This window comes from Chiloscyllium plagiosum, chromosome 3 (genome assembly GCF_004010195.1).
Source record: "Chiloscyllium plagiosum isolate BGI_BamShark_2017 chromosome 3, ASM401019v2, whole genome shotgun sequence".
Classification (NCBI taxonomy): domain Eukaryota; kingdom Metazoa; phylum Chordata; class Chondrichthyes; order Orectolobiformes; family Hemiscylliidae; genus Chiloscyllium; species Chiloscyllium plagiosum.
Genome location: NC_057712.1, coordinates 119,538,241 through 119,548,458, shown reverse-complemented (window position 1 = coordinate 119,548,458; position 10,218 = coordinate 119,538,241). Strand labels below are relative to the sequence as shown.

The following is a 10,218-nucleotide window of genomic DNA, read 5'->3' as shown; positions in this document are numbered from 1 at the left end:
CCCTGCAGATGAAGAGGTCAAGCCCGGGCACAGGAGCCCAGATGCTGCCTACTCCACTGCCGCCATCTTGTGTAATTTTGTGTTTCACATATGTAATTCGTAAGTCTAACCTGTATGTCAATATTTATTTATTTCCTGTTTACCAGGTGGAAGAACTACATCCAAGGTATTCCAAAACTAATTGTGTATACATAACAAAGGTAGATGCCAATTTTTTTTTCCATTGTGCCTTAGAAATATCATCAACAATTCTATTTATAAACTCAAAATCCTGTTCAACTTTAGGATCTATTTCTACAAATTATTTTGTTTTATCTTTAAGTGTTACAGAGAACTTGGCCAAACCAACAATGCACAAATGTGGTGTGACACAGCAGCATCCTTTCCCTACAATGCAAAGGTATTTAACTTACATCTTTGCAATTCATGTAGTTAAGACATTTTGAAGAACACATACACTGCCTTTTTGTTAACAAAAATCTATTTTCCAGGTAGAATTTAATCTGTGGTAAATATTATTTGCAAAGATCGTCCCCATACACTCTGAATTTCTCAGGTGAATAACTGAATCTGACACCAAGTGGGCAGGATGGTTAAGAAAATTGGTTTCGGTAAAGAAATGTCCAAGATTCGTGGTTCTCATAAATGTTAAATAACTGCAATTAGAAATATGAACATGTGGATACTAACAAGATCTTGTATGGTGGAACATTACCTGCTTCATATGGTGGCCTTTCATATCAGAAGGTGGTAGAGTTGACTATTACGGTACAAAACTATGTTTAGTATTATCTGGTGTAACAGTCCACTGCATTTGCTGCAAAGGAAGACAGCTGCTAAGCCACAAAATTCACTGGCCTGTATTTTTTCTGGATCCTTCATTTGTTGACCTGAGTTTTGTATTTCAGCTTGCCTTTCCCAATGCTCTTCCAAACAGTCAGCCTTCGGTGGTTACAGCTGTCTGACATTTGTCAGTGTCAATATTTACCATCTTTATATCTCATTTTCAAGTGTCTTTGCAATAGAGATTTGGACATTACGATTGTGGCCAGTGGCCAACTCACTGCATGTAAGGTCTTTTGTTATAAAGCTGTCATCATCTGGTGAACACGTAATGATCAGAAATTGGCTAGCTGAGAAGAGCCAGAGGGTGGTGGTTGATGGGAAATGGTCATCCTGGAGTTCAGTTACGAGTGGTGTATCACAAAGATGTGTTTTGGGCCACAACTGTTTGTCATTTTTATAAATGACCTGGATGAGGACATAGAAGGATGGCTTAGTAAGTTTGGTCAGTGGAGTTGTGTTCAATGCCGAAGGATGTTGCAGGTTACAAAGGGATGTAGGTAAGCTGCAGAGCTGTGCTGAGAGGTGGCAAATGGAGTTTAATGCAGAAAAATGTAAGGTGATTCGCTTTGGAAGGAGTAACAGGAATACAACATGGGCTAATGGTAAGATGTTTGGCAGTCTAGATGAGCAGAGAAAACTGTGTCCATGTACATAGATCCCTGAAAGTTCCCATCCAGGTTGATAGGGTTGTTAAGAAGGATAAAAAGTGTGTTAGCTTTTATTGGTAGAGGGATTGAGTTTTGAAGCCATGAGGTCATGTTGCAGCTGTACAAAACCCTGGTGCAGCCGCAGTTGGAGTATTGTGTACAGTTCTGGTCACCGCATTTTAGGAAGGATGTGGAAGCATTGGAAATGGTACAGAGGCGATTTATCAGGATGTTGCCTGGTATGGAGGGAAGGCCTTATTAAGAAAGGCTGAGGGACTTGAGGCTGTTTTCGTTAGAGAGAAAGAGAAGAGAGCTAGAGACATATAAGATGATCAGGGGATTAGATAGTGTAGACAGTGAGAACCTTTTTCCTTGGATGATGATGGCTAGCATGGTGGGACATAATTTTAACTTGAGAGGTGATAGATATAGGACAAAGGTCAGAGGTAGTTTCTTTACTCAGAGAGTAGTAAGGGCGTGGAACGCACTGCCTGCAACAGTAGTAGACTTGCCAACTTTAAGGGTATTTAAATGGTCATTGGATAAACATACGGATGATATTGGAATAGTGTAGATTAGATTGGCTTCAGATTAGTTTCACAGGCTGCTGCAACATTGAGGGCCGAAGGACCTGTACTGCGCTGTAACGTTCTATGTTCTATAATGCTCAGCAAAAGTAATTGATTTTGAGGTGAGTGTATGTTGATGGAATTAGCACATTTCAGCACCTGAGTTTGGATCTTTTCCTGCCAAGGGATGCCAGTAGATTGGGTCTGGGACAGCAAAGGTCGAAACGGCCTAGTATCTATTGTCCATGTCTCTCAGTACTGAAGAGGAATATGCTGAGGCCGTAGGCTTGAAAGACTAGCAGTTTCTTATTCTCAGTCAGTTTGCTGTTGTTCCATAATCTCATACTCAATTTGGATATAAAAAGCTGCATCTTTTGTAAAGCACATGTTGATTCTAACATCAGGTGACAGATTGCTGGTGATTGTGGAGTCCACTTATGTGAAGCTGTTAATAACCACCAGTGTCACATTTGTCATTGCTAATAGATGGCAGTTTGACAACATCCTGGACCATAATATTTAATTTTCTGATACAAATGGTCAAAACAAACTCATTACAGACACGACAGAGTCCTTTTGCCACTGCAGGTTTCTTCAGTATTAAATGTTAATAACCTCATCGTCAATGGAGTTCACAATGAGGATTTGGCACATTATTGTCTTGGACAGGCAAGGCTGAACATCTTTTGTTAATTTCTGTTTTTAAGTGGACAACATGTGGATAACCCAAAGGAATATAATAGTAACAAAGAGAGGCGTGTGTCAGAGAGTTGGTGCTAATTGGTGCCAGAATACAAGCCTGCTTGACTTCACTGCAGATCTCAAAGTAGAACTTGTGCATCAACTTTTCATGGAAAGAGTAGATCACATTGAGCCTCTTTGGCTAGCACCCATTTTTGTCCAGCTTAAATAGACTGAAGACAAAATACAGTAAAATACTGAAAATCTAAGATTCAGCATGTTTAGCAGCATCTGTGGAAAGAGGAACAATTAATATTTCAAGTCCAGAATGATTCTTGTCCTGTTAATAGACTTATTGTCTCCACAGATGCTGCCAGTTTCTCCAGCAATTTCCAAGCTAAGTAGGCTATCTCTACTCTCATGGTCAAATGCCTCAATGAGATTGATGAAGATGATGTATAGTGGTCTCCTTCGTTCATGGCATTTCTCATGCAGTTGCTAGACTATGGAGATCGTCATTTTAGACTATCCTTTTCTGAAACCTCACAGGGATTTGCATTGTATTCAACTAAAGTTTGCAATAAATGCTTTATCAAAGATGTTCAGCAGGGCAGTGGCCTCAATTGTTGGTGCAGTAACTGCAGGTGTACTTGCTGTTTGTACAGGCTCACAATATTTGCATCTCACACATTCTGAAGCACTGCCCCCTGCCCCCTTGCAGATACAGAGATGCTGCAAGAATACTGGTTTCCTATGCCTGGTAAGATCAGGCAGTATAACGTCAGCATCTCCAGCTTTGCTCAAAGCAAAGCTTGCCAAGTTCCTGCACTGTGTTCAATATCTAGTTTTATCATGACAGGCAGGATTTCGGAAATGTTTAGAGCTTCCTTGTATTCCCATTCAAGTAGAACTCAAGATAATATGTCATTCATATCTCTTAACTATTTAGTGCAGTTGGTGATTAGCTCCCTTGTTTTTGTTTTCACTGGAGCCCCTTTTCCTAATGAACGTGTTCCTTTTTGACCCTTTCATACATGCTCCTAAGATTGTTTATTTCAGAAGATATTCTGGCAAAGTTGTAATCAGTATTCGTGTGCACTGCCTAGCAATTTATATTTTAAAGATTCATTCATAAGATGTGGCTGTCCCTGGCTAGGGCAACATTCATTGCCCATCCCTAATTGATCAAAGGACAGTTGAAGGTCAATCACATTGTTGTGGGTCAGAGTCAAGTGTAGGCCAGACTAGATGGCACATTCGTGAATTGGATGGGTTTTTCCTGACCATCAACATTGATTTTATGGTTATCATTAAACTTTTAATCCAGATTTTTATTGAATTCACGTTCCACCATCTGTCATAGGGAATTTGAATCCAGGGAAGCTATAAAGATTATGGAAATCCTGCCTGTCATGTTATAACTGAATACTGAACGCACAGTGCTGGAACTTTACAGAACGTTACCTGGGTCTCCAGATTAATAGTCTAGTGATCATATACTAGGCCTTCACTTTCCTATTGGACTTTACTTTGTGACTATTTAAACTTGCAGACTTTTATTATTTGAATCACTCTTTTAATTATTATTGTTGACCTGCTTGGCTTCATTGATTTCATAAGTGATATTAGCCTCAACTAGACACATTTTTTGTTTTTGCTTCCAATATATTCAAAATGCAATATTGTGGATGATGTCTTGAATGTTTTATTTTGCTTTTACACCATGTTGGAATGCTGCAAAGCAGCTGTTAAATGCATCATGTCAGTGTTGGTTTTATCTGGGTAGGTATTATGAATGGTGTTAATAATAGGATGGTATTTCTGCTTTAAATTAAAGCAGTCAATTGTTGCATCCACATCCTGGTATACACCATGGAATATTGTAACATTCCCTGCATTTGGTAGCAATAAAGATACAATTGACTTTCAAATTGTTGGATCCTTGAAAGGAAAACTAACCAAAGTTCCTGTCCCTGATATCTATGGAAGTGAATATATATATACCGCAGGGTAGCATCTAGTTATGGCTGTGACTTCAGCTGTAGTCAAAGTAATGCATGAACAATTAGCACTTGCTTTGCGAAACTCAGGTCAACAACCTAATTATCATGGTCCAGCATTGTTTTCAGTCCCTTTCAGAATAGAAGGACAGAAGTTATATTTGAATTATTTCTTATGATTTTTTTCACTTTTCTCAATTGTTTTCTGTTACTGCTGCTTATGAACTTCATTATTGCTTTTATCTGTTTTTAGAAAAAATACCTTTGGGATGTTTTTCATTTTAAACATTTATAGTTCTTTCGTGCATCACTTCATCAACCACATATTTATCTTCTCTATCCGCCTACTCTTGTATTCATTAGCTTGGCAGAGGGAGTAATCTAGAGACTATTTCCTTTGCAATCCTTTCTGCTGGTTTACTTCCTAACTCCTTCAATTTATTCCACCCACAGCATTGGGACCAATATGGAGCATGATTGTTGGTTGATCACATTCATGCTTCCAAGCTCTCTGAAATGCTCAGTGACATCTTTAAACCTGGCTGCAGAAAAGGCAACAATTCACCCGAGATCCACATTTGCAGCTATCAAACACATTCCTGAGCTCCTTTTTTAAAATTTTTGATACAGGTGAGGATTAAGGGAGAAAGTGAGAAGTGTTTTCAAAGATTGATAGTGATAGAAAAAGGAAGCTTTTGGTTATTTTTGCATTCCAAAGTTATCCTGGAAAAGTGAGCAGTTTTGGAAGAGAAAAGGACATGATATAGGCTTGAATAACTATGTAAAATGGTTTTGTTGCCTCAATCAAGTTGCAATGAAAAAGACAATGGATCTCATGCCCTTGGATTAGAAAGTACATGTTTGCTTACATTCTGCTTCCCCTCAGAATCATGGGCTTTCACCAGTGGCTGTTGGTGGTTGAAGTCCATCACTAATACCAATGGTTACAGGTGTTTATTCTCATTTGACTGAAATCAGACTACATGTGAGTGTATAATGAGAGAGGTTAACGTGAAGTACATGATGACAGTGCCTGAAATATTGGAATAGCCCAAGATATTTTTGCACAATCCTTTAATTGTTCTTTATGCAATATTTTGAATTTGTAGAAATGATTTTAGTGATTAACCCATTTTTATATTAAGACATTTATTTAATGAACGCGAATCCTTTTGCTTTTCAGTGCGTAAATAACTATTCTAAAGGTATGTAATAGTATTTCAATGCCAAATTGAAAGAGTCAACTTTCACTTCCTGTTTTATGGCATTGAGAAAAACCAAATATTATAAATTGCTCCAGATCAACAATTGAAATTTATTTATTCCTGCAACCTGAAACTAATGTATAGGTATAAATATAAATTAATAGAAATAGATAGGTGAAAGTGAGTACTGCAGATGCTGGAGATTACAGTCAAGAGTATGGTGCTGGAAAAGCACAGCAGGTCAGGAGCAGGAAAATCAACATTTCGGGCAAAAGGCCTTCATCAGGAAGATAGCACAAACTTTGTTAATGTGACCATATGGAGAATAATTGAAAAATGAGTATCATGTAACAGTTACTGTTTGAAGTGTAGATTTCTGACCATATACCTGAGAGAGTCCATTTGGTCAATCTTGGCTAATTCATCCAGAAAACAGAGACCTTCCATCATTCTCTTGCCATGATCTTGTTGAGTTGAGATAAGTGTGTGGTTTTTACTTCTGCAACCTAATCCAAAAGGCAAATTGATAATCAATCTTTGTGTGATTCTTTTTGACTTAATTTTCTTTTCACTAGCTTTAACTTGTGTTCCACTTATTCTGTTTTGTTGGAGTTGTTGAAGTAATATTCAAGATTTAACCATTTCTCTGCTGTTTAATAGCTTGTAAACTTCTGTATGCTGCTGCCTATTATCTCTCCTTTCAAGTGTAAAGAATTTTAATTATACTAGTATTTCCAGATAACTCAATTATTTGACTCTATTGATTAATTTCATTGCTATTTCCTACATTGTTTTCATTACTTCAATTTTCATTAATAACTTAGAGTAAAACTGAATGTGACATTCAACATGCTGTCTGAGCAGAACTTGGCATCTCCTGACTAATCTACAGCAAATATGATTAACCACTGAACACTTTTTGCTTCACATGTTCAGGATGAAATTAAATCTTTTTCCGCTTTTCCTTTAGTTATTTATAGATCATAATAAGAATTTCATATGAATTGTTCATGAAAATTGGTTTCTTGCCGCTCCATGGTCTTTGGTAATTTGGTTATGTCCTTGATGCTTGGTTGTTGACATACAAGCCTTTAATTCCTCTGACTTGCTTTTCTGCTTTACCTTATTTGTTATTTCAACCACAAATTTCCTGTCTCTGCAACTCCTGTAGATTTTTCTGCATGCTTGCTATCTCGGTGCTCAGTCCACTTCTCTACTTGTTCCCTTTTTCCACCTTGGCAAATGTTCACTTCTTTCTATCAATGTGAAGTACTTGGAAATAAAACTATTTCTTATATAGTTAGGTTTATAATATCCAATAGAAAATGTGAACAAGATATTAGGAAGTGCTTATCAAATGCAAAGCAAGCTTTCACTAAAATGTAAGACCTTTTTAACAATAAGACCATCTCTATGGAAAGCAGAATGCTATTGTTAAAATATTACATCTGGTCAACATTATAAAGTTGGTGAAGTTTGAAAATGAAATAATGGGTGATAAATTGAAGGTCTCAGAGATTGTTTTTCTGAGATTATGTTGAGGGTTAGTTGGAAAATAACTCAACTAACAAGGGTGTTTTAAGAAAAGTGAACACGCAGGAGAACATTTACAAATGATTGCCAGAGAACAATTGTAATTCCTTGGCCATTGACTTAAGAGAAAACCTAGAATATTTGATAGTGATTGGTAAAATTGAGGGCAGCAGAGCAAGAAGGAAACAATGCAGACCAGCTGCTTAATAAACAGTACAAGTACAAGATTTGAGAACATCACCAAGATATTGGTTATTATTAGAGACTGTGAGCCATGTTCACTAATGTTGTGAAATGTGACAACCGAAGAAGAAGCACTTAGAAACCTCTTCCTATACATTAGTATGATAAAAGTAATATTGCTATATAGGAATATGCCAGTATACAGTAAGTGAGTTTAAACTTTTTATTCATTTCTGGGATGTGAGCATCACTGGCTGGGCCAATATTTTATCACCTGACTTGGTTGCTCTTGAGAAGGTGGTGGTGAACTGCCAACTTGAACTGCTGCAGTCCATGGTAGACCCACAATACCATTAGGGAAGAAGTTCCAGGGCTTTAACCCAACAACACTGAAGTATTGATTAAGCATTCTTATGTATACTGTCCTCTCCTTTCCACAGGAACAAGAAACTCAGGAAGAATTAGAAAGCCTGCTGTCTCTTCTCAAGCAATAAACTTCATTTCTTTACTTGCAGTTCTGAAACATTTGAATGGTCTCATGATTGACATTGAGGAAGGGAATGGGTTACATTGAGAACTAAAGATAATTTCTTTGGTGTTTGCTTCAATCAATGTATTTATTGATTCATCTGAGTTCAAAGATTCTGAAATTAATCCAAATAAGATTAACGTTGAAAATGTCAGTGGAACTGAATGTACATATCCTGAAAAATGATGATGGGCTAAATCAGAAGAAATAGTCTAAGTAGAATTATGATCTCCACAATGACTGTAAAATCCGTGGACATGGTTATTTTTAGTAGTGTGCAGACACCACTACAAATGTCTTTTATGAAGAAAAGTTCCAAAGACAGTAATGATGATTTGAAACTGACATTTTTTAAACACTTGGTATGAAGAAAGGCATAATTATAATCACATAAGGATTTTCAAATTATATTTAGACATACTGTATTTAAAAAATGACTAATCAGTTTTTCCAAACTTAATAAAGTATAAAATCTGTGTACTGGGTGTATAGTTTCAATTTTCTGTGTTACAAAACAAAAATGGATATTTCTGTACTAGAGGGGGTAAAAACAAATTTGTCATGAATTGAAAAGTTCTTTATTTAGATTTTTCGCTCAACTATATGAAAAAATATTATTGTCCCAGTCCCTGACTGACTAGGACATTAGCAAGTCATTTGGCAAACTGTAGTGAGATTTTTAAAGTGTGAGTCTCGATTTGAAATAAGAATAGTCCAATTCTGCATCCACGTTTTGAACATTAGGTTGAGAATCCTGCTTGTTGGTGGTGAGAGGCATTAATTGGTATGCATTAACATGCAATTATTGCCTAATTTTGACTCATTGATATGCCATTTTCTATTCTCTCATGCATCACAGAAAAGTTAATTGCTACAATTTCTGACATGAAAGTAAGAATGGATGCCTTCAGTTCCAGCTCGCCATTTACTGTTCCAGGCTTCCACCTTTTACAGCAGTCTCCAGCATCTCAGGGCATGCTTAATGGACAACAACCACCTACACCCACCAGTACACAAAGGTTGATATCAGACACATATGAGCCTGTCTGCATCCTTATGGCACATCTCCAACCAACTTAAAATATAGTTCTGCACTTCTGTCTGCACTTTGGAGAGTACCAGTACCTTTCTTTGTAATGCTGCTGCCATGACATGTTGCTGACAAGGATAGGAATCCATCTCATGGATTCAACCAATGTGCATATCAGGGCTTCTCACTTGCTGTTTCAGCACTTACTCACTTTGCCGCCTTGGATTCTCACATCATCTCAGTCTTGCCTTATCTTTTCCTGCTTTATTCCCTCAGCTAGAGCTAAAGGATCACAGTCATTCTGTTTTGCTTTTTCTTTAATTGCAGACAGTCAGATGGCTCAATAGTTGTCAGCAATGATCAATGGGGGGCATTGATATAGTGCAGTGCTGTAAAACGTGACCAATGTCACATCTACATCACATGTTAGCATCTGATGTGGCAAATATTCAGCATGTACTCAACAAAATGACCACATCTCAAAGTCTAAGAAGAGTAGTTCTTAGTCTTGAGGTCAGATCACCATGTGATGCTGTCCAGTGTATCTGCAATGCAACACCTCCTTTCATTGAAGCCAACAAGGTAAATGAAAAGTGAACACATTTACAAATGTGATAAATTGATTACAGTGGAATATTGTTTTCCTTTCCGTCCGATACAATCTAGGTGAAGTCCCAGTGTCCGCAACTGATGTGGAAGAAGCCTACCCTATAGTGGAGCCTGTTGGCCCTGGATGTTTGGTCAGGTGGAGACATTTGTGGCTAGAGGGCCTAGACTTGCTGAGTATGCCCAGGTTAACCATCCTTAGTTTGAACTTACACAGGATTGAGAGTGACAAGCAGGGTGAAGATAGAAGGCCTGGCCACCTCTAGATTGTCTGTCTGAGGTGTAGAGTTCTGGAGAGCCTGTATATAGTTCCTCTGAAGCTGAGTGTCTTGTACCCTGTGAAAAAGGGGTGCCTAGAGTGAAGTTATGCTTCACAATTACCACTAACC

General features: G+C 37.6%; 1 protein-coding gene across 4 annotated transcripts in view; it reads left to right on the top strand.

The window, feature by feature from the left end:
- LOC122548484 (regulator of microtubule dynamics protein 2) overlaps positions 1-10,218 on the top strand; it is a 225,766-nt gene that overhangs the window by 131,891 nt on the left and 83,657 nt on the right. For 2 of the 4 annotated variants that reach the window (XM_043687200.1, XM_043687201.1), the window contains exons 8-9: positions 147-200; positions 323-400. In XM_043687200.1, the coding sequence (XP_043543135.1) occupies positions 147-200; positions 323-400 (132 nt within the window). The other 2 variants (XM_043687202.1, XM_043687203.1) reach the window with 2 other exon arrangements.